This window comes from Tarenaya hassleriana, unplaced genomic scaffold (assembly GCF_000463585.1).
Source record: "Tarenaya hassleriana unplaced genomic scaffold, ASM46358v1 Cleome10, whole genome shotgun sequence".
Classification (NCBI taxonomy): Eukaryota; Viridiplantae; Streptophyta; class Magnoliopsida; order Brassicales; family Cleomaceae; genus Tarenaya; species Tarenaya hassleriana.
In genome coordinates, this window is record NW_010960188.1 from 203,603 (window position 1) to 220,146 (window position 16,544).

The window sequence follows — 16,544 nt, forward strand, 5'->3', positions numbered from 1 at the left end:
GGTTAATATCACAAGATATGGAGTAGTTGATCAAGAGAGTATAAATCATTATTTGGTCTATGAGGGTTATCCATGAACCCATTGTTTTGAATTGTACAATTGGCATAGAATAACTGAAACAAATTATTTCAAAGAAAGGTGTGAAATGAATTTGATGGGATGGGAATGCGAAGAAGATGGGCTAAATCACATCCTTGATGAATTGCTCTGTGAGTGCTTTGGAAAGTCCCATGACTGTATCGACCGCTCCCACCTATATAGCATTCATACACAGGAATCCTACGTTAATCTCATTGATGTGTTAAAACAAAACCCCAAGACCCTGTTTTCTTAAATAGTTCGAGGGCACTAACCACAGTGTCAACAAATGGCAAAGTTAGGGGATGTTCAAGCATTAAACCTCCGGCTACGTTGATCGTTATGCCCTCCTCAATCTTACGGTAAAGGTTAACGTAGATGTCAGAAAACATATTGGAGACAGTTATACCAAAGAAGAATTGCCCGTGTAGAGGTTTTACCATGTCATCTATGACTTTATCCGGTATCTCATGGAAATAGACCTGCATTACAACATTGCCAACGTCAACCTAAGCGTTCAACCCGCCATAGAAAGAGTGCTGAACGAGAAAAGCAACGGTCATACGAAAATTCGGAAGAACAAGAACAGCTCTGAGAGACGTTGAGACAACTGGCTGTACCCTTTTTCAGTATCTCTTAAAGCTGTTATTCTACGATCAAAGATCACTCTTTTGAGAAGAATGGAAGACAAAAAATACCTCTGCTTTGTCCCATCCGCCTTTTCTTACACCGGTTTTGAGGTTTGTTACGAGCACAGATCCTACAACAGCCCCATGCGATCCAGAATAGCCTACATATTTCAGACAGTGTGCTTATTAACAGTCAAAAGTGGTTCCAAGTATAGGTGGCGAAAGGGGCAATGGCAGACCTCTAATAAATTCACGAGCTTCTTCCTTGCTGGTTGGTTTTTCCCTTATGACTCCGTTGTAGACGACCACCTTGGAATCCATTTAGACAACCTTAATTAGAGACAAATCACAAACAGAATCCGGTTGTCTTCAAATGCACTCATACAATATGGAAATAGAATTCAAGGGTTTAAGTCTACTGTGTCCGCTGTAATCAACAACGTTGGCTGAGTATCATTCATGAACTTGCTTTTGTCCCCAAATCTTGATATAATTGCATCTGCCTGTAAAAGACATTCATTTGCGAATAAAAGTTAACCATTAGTACACAACACAATATTAGAGGATACAACAAGTACAAATGCAGTTTTAACAGAAGCAAGCCACTACCTTGACCTCGGCAAGAGCGACGACCAAATCTTCAGGCTTCTCCTTCCTAATACTTTTTTCATCAACGTCCGCGGTCTTCAATCATAAAACCCAGCCAAGGATTTCGAAATTACAGCCATTATATCAGTAGAAACCCTTCATAGACCGACACAATCACAACAAACGAAAACCCAACTCAAAAAGAGAGCAAATCGATACCATGATACTGAAATCATATCCCATCTCAGCCAGAATTCGCTTCCTCGCCATTGACTGAGAGCCCAGAATCACCTTCACGTTCAAAATATTCGCATCTCAAGAGCATTTTTCCAGGGAGAATTTCTGAGAATGAAGAAACTCTACGGAGAACAAACGTTCAAACCTTAAAGCCGCGCTGTGTCGCCTTTGTCGCCATCTCGGTGTTGGTGTTGCGCTCTGCTCGCAGGACAGGAAGGGAAAAGACGCAACGAAAAAATTCTCTGGGAGGGGCCACCGAATCTTTCTACAACTATGCCATCCAATAGGAAAAGGACACGTAGAACAAGTTAATGAGGCTATTATTTTGTAATTTATTTTAAAAATTGGGGCGAAAACAAAGTTAACAGGAGATTTATAGCAACTGCAGTCTGCAAGTGCTTCGATTTTCGGATGAAACGTCAGGCAGAGAGAGAGAGAGTTTTCGTTATCATGTATTTTAATGAAACGACGGTTATCCACGAGTAGCTGTACCCGTATAAACAACATTTATAAACCTAAAATTAAAACAAAATCCAATAAAGTCATGAAAATTTTAATTTAAAAATAATCAAATAATTAAATCAAAGATTAAAAAATGATTAGAATAGAATCAACTAATGAACGAGGTAAAGAAGAGTTGAATTCAAGAATCCTAATATCTGGTCAATGACTCGAATAAAAATCTCTGGTCTATGAATAATCTTTCAAGGTTTAAATAAACACCTCCACCCACTCGTCTCCGACAATGTCTACAAAACGGGTTTAAATATCCAGCCCTATCTACCTACCTAACACTATGCATCTGCACTCTGCGATATGAAAACTCCTTTTGAATCGTAAATCCTCCGACTGAGCAAGAGAGTCTACCTGATGATCGAGAACCAATAAACCAATGAGAAGTTGGCACGTATAACCAACTGGATGCCCAAAACAAACAGCCAACAGAAAGCTAAAACTAAGAGCCGTCGACAGCAACCGGAAAGGATCGGTCGAGTCAATGGCTCAAAAATGATCAGCGGTGGTCCCGGCGGGGCTCGAACCCGCGACCTTCGGCTCATAAGACCAACGCTCTAACCAACTGAGCTACGGGACCATTTGGTGATGGTTTTTCGATTTACAATAAACCTGTTAATTGAATAAACCTTTGAACACTTCCCGATCCTCGAGTTTGTTCCTCCGTAGACAGAGGCGAGGAAAGGAGGATCGAGAGGAGGAGAGAGATGACTCTGGGGCTGATCAACGCCAATCCGATAGTGCATGCCAAGAGGGAGCGAATTGCTCGTCCTGAAGACCTGATTCTTCATGGACACGACAGCGTTGACCCTCTCGACATCTATGATATCCTCTCCCACGCTTTCAATTTCCTTTACTTCTCTGGGTTTCTTTGAAATTTTGATCCTTTTCTTTTGTTAGATGAAAGTTTAAGCTTTTTCTTTGGTTAAAGCCCTAAAATAAAATTTTGCTGCTAATAACCCTCTTTCATCGTACCGATGCAACGTTTCCGCTGATTTTTGTTCGAAGTAGCGATTCTTTAGTTTCATGTTTGGATCTTTGACGAAAATGCGCAAATTATGTGAGGGATATAAGAGATCCAGAGCACCCGTATTCTTTGGAGCAGCTAAGTGTTCTGTCTGAAGAATCCATCACTGTCGACGACAAGCTCGGTCGTATCCTGTGAGTTATATATACTCTTTCTACGTTTTCTTCCGCTGTTGTCTAGTTGTTATTACATGTGATCCTGCACGCAATTATCCTCAGAAAGCTGCTGATTTTGATCAATCTATGTCGGGTTTTGTTTTTGGGTTTTAGGAATCGGATCCGAATAGCGGAGCCCTCTGTGAATCCTGTAATCTTTGACAAATCTGGGTTTGGTCGTGTGATGAATTCAGGATAACGTTTACTCCAACGATCCAGCATTGCAGTATGGCAACTGTGATCGGTCTGTGCTTGAGAGCTAAGCTTAAAGAATGTTTTCCTCCTCATTACAAGGTCAGCAATTGATTCAATTGTTCGTGTCTTTTCTCCTGGCAATGAAGGATTTTCTACATTGAAACTCGCTTCATCTCATGTTAGATGTGTGTCTTTGCTTGATTTTGCAGGTTGATATCAGAGTGACTCCTGGTTCTCATGCCGATGAAGAGTCAGGTGAGATTGCATAACACCGTATTAGTTCATCGGTTCAACATGCTATGAACTGCTTTGTTTGTTTGCCTTTCAAACTTTGCCAAGTTTAGAACTGAAAGGGAATGGACTGTTGTGTGGAAACTGTTCTGGCACGGATGGTTGATCCCTAGAAACTTCTGTGTATCTTGAATTCCTGCTACTATCTGTAATCTACGAAAGTTAGTAACTTTTGTCATGTGTAGTACTTGATGAGATGCTCTATGATATGTTTACCAATCCTCTGATGTGTTTCTGTGAACTTTGGTTCCGGGTTTGGATCAAAGGCTGAAATGTGGAATCGGTTCATTGTTATTGCAGTGAATAAACAGCTCAATGACAAAGAAAGAGTGGTGGCTGCATTGGAGAATCCGAATCTCCGTCAGCTCGTGGATGAGTGTATCTACTCCAATGAGCTTTGATCGAATTTGCGCCCTCTCCCTGGTTTGGTTCTGTTCAACTCCTTGTACAGGTTAAAACGTTTTCCTATAGCTGGTTATATGACATGTACTGTCCCTGCCGTATTGCTAATGTGATTGCATGAATTCCATGGTATTCTCCCATTGTTGTATACCTCCTATAACTTTACAAGCTTTTGTTCAAGGATAATGTAATCTATAACCAAGTGGGGATCAATCGCCTTGTTGATCTACGAATCTATCGTTAGGGTATGCTTCCTTATGCTAAAAATAGCCTTGAGAGTCAGCCATTCAGGCTTTGCTTGTGATGAACTCAACCATTCTGTAAAAAAAAAAAGACAATGGGTACAGATACTATAAATATAGGTTGGCATATAGTACATCTATCTACGGTTGTCTGGATTCATTTATTGATATTCATAGAGGTTATTTATGAATCAAATCCATGGGAAATCTTGAAAAAATTTGGAAAAGAGGTTGGGGTTAAATGTGGCATTTAGAGCGCAACCTACTGAGCATCTCAATGTGGGGAATAGAGGGCCATGTGGACGAAAACAGCAGCCCGCCACCACCCACAGATTAAATATTCCGACATTAATGTGAATGTGTACTTCTGCCCTGTCTTGTGATTAAACAAGACCCATCTTGTCTATTTAGATGTTTTGTTACGGTAGAGCTTCTGGTCAAAGATTCGGTTGACTGGCTGTTTAGTATGGCTTTGCCGCTTCTAATTAGTACGTTGATTCAGAATTATTCGACCATTTGATTAACACATGATTAGTTAAACTTGTATTTGTAGCGTAGCGTATGTCGCCTGAGCTGAGACGCGATTTTCCATGCCCTGCTCTCGTGTTGGATTTTGGATGTATTCTGTTCTTGTTTCTTGGGTTTCTTAATTATTTCGCTGCATAAATGATCCCATTTGCTGATGCTTTCATTTCTCATTCTCTTCTTTTCAGAAGAACCTAATAGATATTTTAAGTTAGATCATACATGCATGTGCGTGTGTGTGTGTGTATATATATATATATATCCTTTAATATGTAAAAAATTTCATTGGGTCAAAAACACACCTTGTGAAAGAGAATCAGTCGTTACTGTCGAGTTATGGTTGCCACATGAAAACACGAATTGACCGCACTGAATATGATATCGTCGTTTTGCATTTGTTTTGTAAGGAAGATTTGTCAAATGATTTTTCACCCACCAGGTGAAGCTGTAAAAAAAAAAACAATTACAAAGTCCACACCACATCTCTCGTCGTGTGCGCAATATTTGTCGGATAGTTTTCCTTATTACAAATCCACATCTTTCTCGTTGTCTCGAGATTTCTACTCATACAATCCCTGTTATACATTCCAAATTCTATCCTATGATGAGAGTTTGTTTGGCTGTCTGTCAGTTTATGTTATTATTATGAGATTACAATCCATAAATTTTAACTATAAAGATGGAAAGAAATCCACGGAATCTAATAAGAACTCAAGGAGCCACACCGAAATCTTATCAGTTTGAGGTAAACGTTAAGACTTTGCACGCAACGCGGCTCCTCCGACGCGTGCATCCTCATCATTCATAGTCTTGTACTATTGGAATTATCCAACCTTTTTTTTTTCTTTTTTGTTTGCGTCAATAAATTCAGAGGGGTCTACAAAAACATTAAATAAATGCCATCACCATATCTTTGCTTCCACATTCAAAATTCGAAAGAAAGAAAAAAATTCAATTGCGTTTCCTTTACATCTGGATGGGAACACGGCAATAATATTATGACTCCCTGATTTTCATAAAAATATATATATTTTTTTATGGCTGCCTTGCACTACACATGGTTTTCCTAATCGTCAAAAATTCCCTATTTTTCTAAATTAGGCGAGGCTCCGATTTTCATTATTTATTATTTCAAACGGAACAGTCCAAAAGCTCCTGCGCAGTTTTTTTTTTAATTTTTAACTAAATGAGTAGTACAGCACCGACGATCACAAATGCTTTGTGGCTCGTCTCCATCATATTATAAATAAAATGTTTCCAAAAAACGAATCTCATGTGCTATGACTAAATAGATATACAATGTTGATCAAAATAATGGGAAAATGCATTAATAGAAGAAATAAATCAGGGAAGCTAAAAATAGAGGGGTTTATAATAATTGTGGTTAACAAGGCAGTGGGAGTTGCCTCTTTCAAAGCGCAACTTCTCTGAAAATGTGTCTAGTGTTTGAAGTGGTTGAGATTCTGGCTGTTCTGCAACCATGGATTTTTTCTTTATAAAAAAAAAAAAGGAAGCAAAAGTTGGGGAAATTTGCAGTTTTAAAAAAAATACGAGATCCCCTTTTTCGAAATCCGAATAAAATTTAATCTGTCCCTTTCTGATGTTTTAGGATTCCAATTCCTTCCCTTTCCCGTTCTCTTTCTCTCTTTCCATAGCAGTCTCCGTTTTCCTATACAGAGAGAGAGGGGGGAAGGTGCAGGAATATACGGTGTTCTGTGGGAGTGAAAGCGAAGGTGATTTCTCAGAAGTGGCTGGTAACACGGCGTTTCTCTCTGGGTTTTTCTCCGATGGCGGTAGAGAAGTCCAAGGCTCAAGCATGGTGATGAAGACAAAACACGGGATTTCATGTGTGTTTTCGATGTTTTATGAAAGTTCGAATGCTGGTGATAATACCTTCTTTCTCTTTTCTCTGATTTGATGCAGGTTCTGTACCACGGGCTTGCCCAGCGACATTGAAATCGAAGTTGACGATATGACCTTTCATCTTCATAAGGTGCTGCAGAAACGCCTGAGCTTTGTCTTCTTCTTCTTCTTCTTCTTCTGTTTCTATAGTGTTCACTGACAGTTTTTTTTTTCATGGCCTTCAGTTTCCTCTCATGTCGAAGAGCGGGAAACTTCACTTGTTGATAACAGAGCAAGAGACCAAATCATTTTCCTCCGCGAATCTCCGGCCGTCGGCGAATCTAAATTCATCAGTCTCCGCCGCGGAAGACAGTGATGGAAAGGGAAAACGCCATGAAATCGAGGAGGAAGAGCAGGAGTTGGAAGAAGAAGAAGAAGAAGAAGCCGGTTCTCCTTGCATAAAGCTTCATAACTTTCCAGGAGGTTCGGAGACTTTCGAGTTGGTGGCTAAGTTCTGCTATGGCGTCAAGATCGATCTCTCCGGATCCAATGCCGCTCCGCTCCGCTGCGCCGCCGAGCACCTCGAGATGACAGAAGGATACTCACCGGAAAATCTGATTTCCAAGGCCGAAAGGTTTCTCTCGACGTCCGTCTTCAAGAGCTTGCGAGAGTCCGTCAAGGCGCTGAAATCGTGCGAATCAGTCTCAGGTTCAGCCGAATCGCTAGGTATAACCGATCGGTGCATAGAGTCCATCGTCTCCAGAGCTTCGTCAGTCGATCCGTCACTGTTCGGTTGGCCGGTAAACGACGGTGGCGGCGGAGGGGAAGGAGCGATCTCGGTCACCGATCCGCCGCTTCTTCCCGGTGATGCGTCGAAACAGGCCGATTCGAGAAGAAAGAAACCGACTAGGGACTCAAAAATGGAGTCGTGGTTCGAAGATCTGGCACAACTGAGCCTTCCCGTCTTCAACCGTGTGATTTCGGCGATGAGATCGGGAGATCTGAGCCCGGATATAATCGAGAGCTGTCTAATGTGCTACGCAAAGAAGCACATTCCAGGAATTTTGCGGTCTAACAGGAAACCGCAATCGTCGTCATCCACCGCAGCTTCCGAGAACGAACAGAGAGAACTGTTGGAGACGGTAACTTCGAATCTCCCATTGGATAAGAGCTCCAGATCTGCAACAACGAGATTTCTCTTCGGCCTACTACGGACCGCCATCATCCTCAACGCGTCAGAGGCATGCCGCAACGTGCTGGAGAGAAAGATCGGATCGCAACTTGAGCAAGCCACGCTTGACGATCTGCTTATTCCCAGCTACTCGTACCTCAACGAGACGTTGTACGACGTCGATTTGGTTGAGAGAATCCTTGGCTACTTTCTCGACACACTAGAACAAGCAAACGCCGCCGGAATCGAGGTGGACCCACGATCTCCGTCGTTGATGCTCGTCGGAAAACTGATCGACGGATATCTCGCGGAGATTGCGTCGGACGCCAATCTCAAACCGGAAAAGTTCTACAACCTCGCGATCTCACTTCCCGATCAAGCTCGACTCTACGACGATGGACTCTACAGAGCTGTCGACGTATATCTTAAGGTGATCAATACATATCAAAATCTCTCCGGATCCAGAAGATCGGAGAACCGAATCTGACGTTTATTGTTACATTTTCAACAACAGGCGCATCCATGGATCACGGAGGCGGAGAGGGAAAAGATATGCGGAGTGATGGACTGCCAAAAACTGACGCTGGAAGCGTGCACTCACGCGGCTCAGAACGAGCGTCTGCCGCTGCGGGCCGTAGTGCAAGTCCTCTTCTTCGAGCAGCTACAGCTCCGTCAGGCGATAGCGGGGACGCTTCTAGCAGCTCAGACGCCGTCTCCGTCGCAGTCAACGGAGCCGAGACAGTCGGAGAGAAGGAACCTAACAATAGGGGAAGCGGTAAGGGAGGAAGAGAGAGAGGGAGAGGGAGGGAGGTGGAGGGAAACGGTGAGGGAGAATCAAGTGCTGAAGTTGGATATGGATACAATGAGGACGAGGGTGCATCGTCTGGAGAGAGAATGCTCCAACATGAAGAAGGTGATCGCCACCATCGACAAAGACGATCGGCCGAGAGGAGGAGGAGGAGGATGGTCCATTACGAAGAGGTTCGGATGCAAGTTCAAGACGCAGGTCTGCGATTCGCAGGAGGCAACCATGGTCGATCGCACGTCCCGCCGTTCTTGACGCTCCATCTTTTATCATCCTTTCATGTTTTGATTCTGTTTATGCCTTGTTGATTACTGCGTTACTTTGATTTGTTTGTTTTGGACGTACACTGTTGCTACTAGTCCCATATGGTAAGTTTTTTTTTTCTTGGCACAGCTTGATTTTGTTGTAAACTTTATTTATAATGAGGATCGAAAGTTGGTTGGTTCACATGATTTTTTGCCTCAACCTGAATTTGGGAATATCTAATTACTCAAATTAGATTGAAATTGATGCGTTTTATGCTGGGGATGGTTCGACTGAGAGAAGACACTTTTTTCGGGAAACATGATTTTTCTTGATGTATGTATATGAGCCTTTTAAATCTGGAATCTGTCATATAATAAGGCCCAATATCCATTAAGTTAATGTAGCAAAGGGCTCGAAAGCCCACATAACATTAAACGTTTTTTAAGGCCGTAAGATTAGAAGCAGAAAATTGCGATATTGCCACGTGTCACCTTACGAACTATCCATTTACCACAAGACACGTCACCCAGTAGCGTACGCCCCGGCTGCAGCAGCGGAAGCCCAATATAAACGAGAAAACAGCGGAGTTCGTAGACGGTCTCTATTTCTAACTAAAGGAACATTGAGGGGAAAAGACCAAAACAAAAAAAAAATTAACCGTGAGATTATCGAGTTAATCTTAAACGAAGATCCCATTGCTTGCGTTTCTTTGTCTCGGTGGTCAGCGATTATGGGGCGGATGGATTATCTGGCGATGAAGACCGAAGCGGACATGACTGCTTCTGTCGGCTCCGACATGGAGGAGCTCAAGATCGCAGCAAGGAAACTCGTCAACGATGCTGTGATGCTGGGTGGGTTGAGTTTTGGAACCTCTTTTCTCAAATGGATCGCTTCTTTCTCTGCCATGTGAGTTTTCATTACTGTTTCGCTCGCAATTTCTGATCTGCTTCGATTGTGCTCGTTGTTTGGATCTGGAGAAAGAGAGAAAGGGTTGTTGAACAATTGCATCTGATCGGTTGTGGATTAGGGACTGTATCTGACTTTGTTCTCAGTAATCAATCGAATTTTCTGCGCTGGAGATTATGTCATGTTCTGTTCTTTTTGCCTCCCGTTTTTTCAATTGTAATCTCATGGGTTTACTCGTCAAGTATTGGGTTAAGAAAACAATCATTCAAGGGAGCTAATTTCATGACACAGTTACTTGTTGATATTGGATCGTACTAATTGGAGGACCAACATGCTTACTGCGCTTCTTGTACCGTACATTTTATTCAGTCTTCCCGGTGTTATTTTTCACTTCCTAAGGTAACCAACAACCCTCCTCCCTCGTGTTTTTTTCCCTTCTCATAGGATTTTCATTCATTTTTCTTCATGAGAATTTCTTTTGGGTGTTGTTATCAGAGGAGATGTTGGGAAATGGATTGCTTTCATTGCAGTTGTAATCAGGCTTTTCTTTCCACGCCATTTCCCAGGTAGAGTTTGGCTCTGTCACACTTAAGAAACCTTAAAACCATTACATTGGTCTCAGAAAGACAGTATAAAGAGGTGAAGTTGAAAATGGGCAGATTGGCTGGAGATGCCGGGTTCTTTGATACTGCTTCTGGTGGTTGCTCCAAACCTATTTGCATACACAATAAGGGGGCATTGGATGGGACTGGTGATATGCCTTTTCATCGGATGTTATCTTCTTCAAGAGCACATCCGAGCTTCTGGTGGATTCAGAAACTCCTTCACTCAGAGCCGCGGAGTTTCCAACACTTTGGGAATCATCCTTCTCTTGGTTTTCCCCGTCTGGTCCTTGATCCTTCGTGCCTCTTAAACTGCCTCTACTCTCCCTCCCTCTCTCCTTTTAAACTGAAACTGATCGAATAAATCGCTTGGAAACGTTCCGGATTTACAATTGCTTCTCCTCCTGTTTCTGTTGCGGCTTTTTAGCTTGGTCTTGCATTTACTTTACTACTCTCAAAGTTCATTCATATATTTATTTATCGTGCATATTCATAATTGTTTTAGCACAAGATTCAGAAGCAAGCACAAGGATATTGAATTTTTAATTTTTTATTGTCCGCAAACTTAAATATTAGCATTATCTTCAGAAGAATGGGTTTAGTATTTTTAAGTAGATGTTCAAATTTTTTCTTCATATCAAATTTTCAATTGGCCTATGTTGAAGACCGTTTAGCGGCTGGAGAGGTCTCCGGGCACAAGATTTCATTGTTACGGCGGAGGATGACGACAGGAGCTCTCTTCTCGGGGAATCCTATATCACTCTCACTCTCTCTCTTATATTTTCGAATTCGAATTTGTTAGGCGCTTCTCACGTATTCCTTTTCTTTTCTAGAGAAAAAAAAAAAATTTATGGGTTTGTCTTTGTCCTCATAATTAATCTTGTGATATATCTTCTTTATTTATTTCAAAATAGAAGGTATTTTACTTTTAAGGCTGAATTAATATGTTCTTCGCACAAGAGCACAGGCCCATTAGCTCAGTTGGTTAGAGCGTCGTGCTAATAACGCGAAGGTCGCAGGTTCGAAACCTGCATGGGCCATTTTATACTCTTTTGTTTTATAATATTCCCAGAATTTCCAAGGCATCATCTCTGAATGAGACAGTATCTATATTTCCTCTTAGAATTTCGCCACGTGGCGAAGAGAGGACCAGTCGCCAGGTATCCTCCGAAGCAGACCAATGAAAAAGCAGGCCTTATCTTAACCTTATCTCCTCCCTCCGATTATTACATCTCTTTCTTCTTCTGATTTCTGTGAACACAAAAACAAAAGGAGTCAGTCGCCATGGCAGCCTCTCTCCAAGCCGCCGCAACTTTCCTCCATCAGTCTAAGATCTCCGCCGCTCCTTCCCGCGGAGGCCATCTCCGGTCGTCTCGTATCACCTGCTCAATCCAGTCTGACCTCAAGGACTTCGCCGGCAAATGCTCAGACACCGCCAAGATCGCCGGCTTCGCTCTCGCCACCTCTGCTCTCGTCGTCTCGGTAAAGCGATTCTTGTTACGCATATGTTTTTTGTTGATTTCTTGTTCGAATCTGGACTTCCAAAGTTGATCGATTGATTTTTTTTTTTTTTTGGGTAGGGAGCGAATGCGGAGGGGGTGCCGAAGAGGCTGACGTTTGACGAGATCCAGAGTAAGACATACATGGAGGTGAAGGGGACCGGAACGGCTAACCAGTGCCCGACTATCGACGGCGGCTCGGAGACGTTCGAGTTCAAGGCTGGTCAATACTCCGGCAAGAAGTTCTGCTTCGAGCCGACGTCGTTCACCGTCAAGGCCGAGGGTATCAGCAAGAACGCACCTCCTGAGTTTCAGAACACCAAGCTCATGACCCGCCTCACCTACACCCTCGATGAGATCGAAGGACCCTTTGATGTACCCTTTTGAATTCTTGACTCCGTTTTGTCTCCGGTAATCAAGAAAGGATTCTAATCCAATCCTTTCCTCGTATCTATACCCGACCAGGTCTCTTCCGACGGAACCGTCAAGTTCGTGGAGAAAGACGGCATCGACTACGCCGCGGTCACCGTCCAGCTTCCGGGAGGGGAGAGAGTGCCGTTCCTGTTCACAGTGAAGCAGCTCGAGGCATCTGGAAAGCCCGACAGCTTTAGCGGGAAATTCTTGGTGCCGTCGTACCGTGGCTCGTCCTTCTTGGACCCAAAGGGACGTGGTGGCTCAACCGGTTACGACAACGCGGTGGCCTTACCAGCCGGAGGGAGAGGAGACGAGGAGGAGCTGACGAAGGAGAACATCAAGAATGCGGCGTCTTCCACCGGAGAGATCACTCTGAAGGTCACGAAGAGCAAACCTGAGACGGGAGAGTTGATCGGAGTGTTCGAGAGCATTCAGCCTTCGGACACTGACTTGGGCGCTAAGGTTCCTAAGGATGTTAAGATCCAAGGCATTTGGTACGGTCAGCTCGAGTGATCTTTTCTTGTCCATTCTCTATGTATTTTATCACATCTTGATTTGAAGCTTCTTCCTAAGGATCTTATAATTTCACGTCCTCGGCTACCAACTCGAAGATCAAGCTCAAGTCCTTAAATTTGCGACCTTTCGAAATTCATACCAAAATTATATACATATATATATATATATAGTCTCACATCGTCCGTCTATTCTAATTCTGTACAGAAGGCTAGATCAATCAAGTCGGATCATTCATGCAATAATTACCCATCTAAACAAAAATGATCAATTATTAGGTTATATATATATATATAGAGGCCGTCTCACAAATTTTTGAGGCCCGTACATATTTTAAATTTATATAAATTAATAAGTTTAAAAATAATAATTTTAAATAAAATAAAAAAATTAAAAATTGTATTATTTCCAAAAACATTTAAAAATGATATAAATATATTTAATTTAACATAATATACCAATGACCTGCTATAATATATTTTAATTAGTTTTAATAAATATATTTTAATATATTTTATAGAAACAATCAGTTCTAATAAATATTTTTTTATAACAATTATAATATATTTTGGTTTTAGCTATTAAAAATAAATATTTAATAATAATAAAGATAATTAATAATAACAAAAGTTGTTACAGTTTATAATTAATTTTAATTATTTTCTATTATTAATAATTAATAATGGGTCCCATAAATTTTGAAATCTTATTCTATCGCACCTTTTGAACATGTTCATAGACGCTGTATATATGTATATATTAAAGTATATACGTAGTAAATGGAACGTTGGCTTCGCCTACCGCGACGGGTAAAGTCATGCGCATGCATGCAAGTGTTCGTATGACGGCAGCTCACCAACCCACCTTCCTCTTCTTAATATTTGGACCCGTTAATTCATCATTGATTACTCGTTATCTTTAACAAATGTTTTCAAAACTATATTTAATTCGCATTAATTAGCCCTTATTCATCATATTTCATAATCGCATGAACTTTATATATATATATATATATATGTATGTACAAAAAAAGTTATATGCCATATTTATAAATTTAAGAAAAAATCATTAAATAAAAAAAAGAGGTTTATAATTAAGCACTAAAACTAAGGTAAATTAAAATTTTGAATGGAGAGAGTCGAACTCATGATTGTAGGTTTGCGTTGACAAAGGCAAAGGACTATTAATAACGAAGGTTGTTAATTAAATATTTTAACAAAAAAAGGTTGTTAATTAAATGCTAAAGCCTGAAACTGCTTTTTATAGACTTAAGCTCGTTATATCTCTTCTATATATCCTAATAACTTTAAGATTTTCAAATAATAATTAACAATAACATTATTCCACATCCTGATATATATATATATATATATATGTATGTATGCCTGTGCGCGTGTATGTATGTATGTATGTATGTATAAGGGTTTTTTTGTATTTGAGAAAAGTTTGAGATTAATTTTGAGAAAAGCCCGTCAACGTGATTTAAACAAAAGACAGCTCGATATATATATATATATATTAATTTTGAATACTCAGTGTAAGGGTTGAAAACAAAAGACAGCTCGATATAAGGATATATATAAAATTTCTCAAAAGATAATTTTTTTGTGTTTTTTAACAAACCCTACAATACCCATGGTTTTGATAAATGATGGATAAGGTTATAGCTTTATCCTTTTTTTTTATTAATAGAAATCCAACATGTAAATTGATTCCTTTCCCACCTTATTATATGTTAAACCAACTGCATTAATTAATCTAAAAGTTACCACAAAAAAATTCAATCATGTGAATAAATAATTTACCAATAATATTTAAGTTTTGTATTTCCGATTTTTATTAAAAATAATTATATTAATTTAAATTTTTAATGAACTTTTTTTTTGTTATTTTCCTGTTAAATTTTAAAGTTTTAACATAATTATAACTAACTATTTTTTTAAATATAAATAATTTCAATTCGATTTAATTATATATATATATATATATTCAAATATCCATCTCTAATATTATGTTATCATAATATTATTCTAAAATTGTCATGAATATAGAATATTCATAAAATTCTAAAAAAATAGGTTATCAAATAAAAAATATTGATAAGCTAGATAATAATTTTAGTCCTATGCCTGTTATAAGAATCAATAATATAAAATTATTTTTTTGGCCTTTACTTTTTTTTCATTTGGGCTATTTTAAATAACCAACCATTAAAAACTACTCTCGTAATTTATATATATTTGTAATTTTTAGTTAGTTTAGAGTAGTTAATTAATTAATCTCATACTTATTTTTCATATATATATATATATAACGTAACATACTTATTTTATCCAACAAATTCGTCGATCTACTCCACCATATTAACAAAAACAAAAAACCTATGCTTGTATTCAACACTAACAAAAAAAGAAATAAAGTATCGTATATTTATCCGTACAAAACTTGTGAAATATTACAATAATGGGCTACAAAAGAGTGTAAACAACAACAACAACAATAAAATTATAGAAAGAATCGTATATTTATTCGTACAATTTTTTTAGTAATGCAGAATGATCCACCAAACAATGTATATGTCACAAAATCCCCAATTTCCACAAAAAGCAAAGCGAAAATCGTAGTAGTAGTAATAATAATAATAATAATAATGATGTCATTCGAGGTCTGGTGTAGTGGTTAAAGGGTTCATGATTCTCCAAAAGGTCATGGGTTCGATTCCACTCTCCAACGAGTCTGTCACTCTTTGGATGGTTTATCTGTTCTACGTGGTTTGTAGGTTATTACGTGAAATCGAGAAGTTTATCACCGCGTCCGAAAGGCTATGATTGGATTCCCGCCGTTAACAAAAAAAAATAGTAATGATGATGATGATGAGAGAAAATTAAAAAAAAAAACAATAAACTTTTCAATTTTAACCAAAAAATACTAAACTTTTGATTTTGTCAAATAAATATTTAACTTTTATAATTTATCAAAAAAAATATTTAACTCTTCTATCATTGCCAAAATAAATAAATGAGTTTATGTGATATAAAGAAATGCAAATACGTCAAATTATTGTCGTTGTTTTTTTACTATTATATATAGTTCATGTATTTTTTGAATCATTTAAAAAGTTTAGTATTTTTTACAATCGCATAAAATTTTTATATATTTTTTAGATCAATAAAAAAGTTTAGTATTTTTTAAAACTCATTTAAAAAGTTTAATATTTATTTGACAAAAACAAAAGTCCGGTATTTCTCTGTCGAAATTGTAGTTTAATATTTTTTTTGGATTTTCTCTAATAATAATAATAATAATATGGGGTAATCACATAAAAATACCCGAACTTTTACAAAAATCCCAAATAAATACTCGAACTATAAAATTGACATATAAATACCTGAACTTTCCAAAACTCCCACATAAATACCCAGACTTTTAAATTTTTTCCAAATCAAAGAAACGCAACTGCTGACTCAGCAAAAAACTGCTGACTCAGCAAAAAAAACTGTTGACTCAGCAAAAAATTGCTGACTCATCATTCAAAAATATTACTAAATGTCCAAATATTCATCTACATGTATTTAAATTAATATATGCATATAAATTCACATATATATACATATATATATATATTAAAAATAAAATTATTTATAATTAATAAAACACATATACA

The 16,544-nt window shown here is 38.8% G+C and overlaps 5 protein-coding genes and 2 non-coding genes across 8 annotated transcripts; 5 read left to right on the forward strand and 2 right to left on the reverse strand.

Moving 5' to 3' along the window:
- Window positions 1–23: 23 nt before the first annotated feature.
- Window positions 24–1,788, reverse strand: LOC104826754 (maf-like protein DDB_G0281937). Its single transcript, XM_010559620.1, has 9 exons — window positions 1,678–1,788; window positions 1,515–1,586; window positions 1,317–1,391; window positions 1,127–1,210; window positions 947–1,016; window positions 777–868; window positions 519–560; window positions 354–434; window positions 24–253 (listed from the first exon to the last, which is right to left on the reverse strand). The coding sequence occupies exons 1-9, from the start codon at window positions 1,708–1,710 to the stop codon at window positions 182–184; spliced, it is 621 nt and encodes a 206-aa protein (XP_010557922.1). The 5' UTR covers window positions 1,711–1,788; the 3' UTR covers window positions 24–181.
- Window positions 1,789–2,348: 560 nt separating this feature from the next.
- Window positions 2,349–4,352, forward strand: LOC104826743 (protein AE7-like 1). Its single transcript, XM_010559607.2, has 6 exons — window positions 2,349–2,630; window positions 2,715–2,870; window positions 3,101–3,206; window positions 3,422–3,521; window positions 3,632–3,677; window positions 4,014–4,352. The coding sequence occupies exons 2-6, from the start codon at window positions 2,753–2,755 to the stop codon at window positions 4,112–4,114; spliced, it is 471 nt and encodes a 156-aa protein (XP_010557909.1). The 5' UTR covers window positions 2,349–2,630; window positions 2,715–2,752; the 3' UTR covers window positions 4,115–4,352.
- Window positions 2,552–2,625, reverse strand: TRNAI-UAU. The gene has a single exon. It is a non-coding gene; the product is annotated as a tRNA-Ile (tRNA).
- A 1,863-nt stretch (window positions 4,353–6,215) lies between the features above and the next one.
- LOC104826733 (BTB/POZ domain-containing protein At5g66560) lies at window positions 6,216–9,149 on the forward strand. 2 transcript variants are annotated; one of them, XM_010559575.2, is made up of 4 exons: window positions 6,216–6,701; window positions 6,806–6,875; window positions 6,970–8,325; window positions 8,410–9,149. In XM_010559575.2, exons 1-4 carry the CDS (start codon window positions 6,670–6,672, stop codon window positions 8,953–8,955), a joined length of 2,004 nt encoding a protein of 667 aa, XP_010557877.1. In that variant the 5' UTR covers window positions 6,216–6,669; the 3' UTR covers window positions 8,956–9,149. The 2 variants fall into 2 exon arrangements, with proteins under 2 accessions (XP_010557877.1, XP_010557887.1); XM_010559585.2 differs by having other exon boundaries at window positions 6,217–6,729.
- Window positions 9,150–9,548: 399 nt separating this feature from the next.
- On the forward strand, window positions 9,549–10,941 carry LOC104826725 (cold-regulated 413 plasma membrane protein 2). Its single transcript, XM_010559563.1, has 4 exons — window positions 9,549–9,852; window positions 10,144–10,251; window positions 10,348–10,418; window positions 10,512–10,941. Exons 1-4 carry the CDS (start codon window positions 9,677–9,679, stop codon window positions 10,763–10,765), a joined length of 609 nt encoding a protein of 202 aa, XP_010557865.1. The 5' UTR covers window positions 9,549–9,676; the 3' UTR covers window positions 10,766–10,941.
- Window positions 10,942–11,420: 479 nt separating this feature from the next.
- TRNAI-AAU lies at window positions 11,421–11,494 on the forward strand. Its single transcript has one exon. It is a non-coding gene; the product is annotated as a tRNA-Ile (tRNA).
- Window positions 11,495–11,588: 94 nt separating this feature from the next.
- On the forward strand, window positions 11,589–12,977 carry LOC104826717 (oxygen-evolving enhancer protein 1-2, chloroplastic). Its single transcript, XM_010559552.1, has 3 exons — window positions 11,589–11,936; window positions 12,035–12,328; window positions 12,419–12,977. Exons 1-3 carry the CDS (start codon window positions 11,739–11,741, stop codon window positions 12,878–12,880), a joined length of 954 nt encoding a protein of 317 aa, XP_010557854.1. The 5' UTR covers window positions 11,589–11,738; the 3' UTR covers window positions 12,881–12,977.
- The last annotated feature ends 3,567 nt before the right edge of the window (window positions 12,978–16,544 follow it).

What these genes read in the sequence shown, in the direction of transcription:
- LOC104826743 (XM_010559607.2), top strand. Translation starts at nt 2,753, where the DNA reads ATGACTCTGGGGCTGATCAACGCCAATCCGATAGTGCATGCCAAGAGG. An exon ending in TGACCCTCTCGACATCTATG is followed by an intron (nt 2,871 to 3,100) that starts ATATCCTCTCCC and finishes GAAAATGCGCAA; the next exon opens with ATTATGTGAGGGATATAAGA. An exon ending in TCATGCCGATGAAGAGTCAG is followed by an intron (nt 3,678 to 4,013) that starts GTGAGATTGCAT and finishes TTGTTATTGCAG; the next exon opens with TGAATAAACAGCTCAATGAC.
- LOC104826733 (XM_010559575.2), top strand. Translation starts at nt 6,670, where the DNA reads ATGGCGGTAGAGAAGTCCAAGGCTCAAGCATG. An exon ending in AAGTCCAAGGCTCAAGCATG is followed by an intron (nt 6,702 to 6,805) that starts GTGATGAAGACA and finishes GATTTGATGCAG; the next exon opens with GTTCTGTACCACGGGCTTGC. An exon ending in CTGTCGACGTATATCTTAAG is followed by an intron (nt 8,326 to 8,409) that starts GTGATCAATACA and finishes TTTCAACAACAG; the next exon opens with GCGCATCCATGGATCACGGA.
- LOC104826725 (XM_010559563.1), top strand. Translation starts at nt 9,677, where the DNA reads ATGGGGCGGATGGATTATCTGGCGATGAAGACCGAAGCGGACATGACT. An exon ending in ATCGCTTCTTTCTCTGCCAT is followed by an intron (nt 9,853 to 10,143) that starts GTGAGTTTTCAT and finishes TTCATGACACAG; the next exon opens with TTACTTGTTGATATTGGATC. An exon ending in CTTTCCACGCCATTTCCCAG is followed by an intron (nt 10,419 to 10,511) that starts GTAGAGTTTGGC and finishes GAAAATGGGCAG; the next exon opens with ATTGGCTGGAGATGCCGGGT.
- LOC104826754 (XM_010559620.1), bottom strand. Translation starts at nt 1,710, where the DNA reads ATGGCGACAAAGGCGACACAGCGCGGCTTTAAG. An exon ending in TGTTGATTACAGCGGACACA is followed by an intron (nt 1,017 to 1,126) that starts GTAGACTTAAAC and finishes ATGGATTCCAAG; the next exon opens with GTGGTCGTCTACAACGGAGT. An exon ending in TGCCATTTGTTGACACTGTG is followed by an intron (nt 254 to 353) that starts GTTAGTGCCCTC and finishes AATGCTATATAG; the next exon opens with GTGGGAGCGGTCGATACAGT.
- LOC104826717 (XM_010559552.1), top strand. Translation starts at nt 11,739, where the DNA reads ATGGCAGCCTCTCTCCAAGCCGCCGCAACTTTCCTCCATCAGTCTAAG. An exon ending in CCTCTGCTCTCGTCGTCTCG is followed by an intron (nt 11,937 to 12,034) that starts GTAAAGCGATTC and finishes TTTTTTGGGTAG; the next exon opens with GGAGCGAATGCGGAGGGGGT. An exon ending in AGATCGAAGGACCCTTTGAT is followed by an intron (nt 12,329 to 12,418) that starts GTACCCTTTTGA and finishes ATACCCGACCAG; the next exon opens with GTCTCTTCCGACGGAACCGT.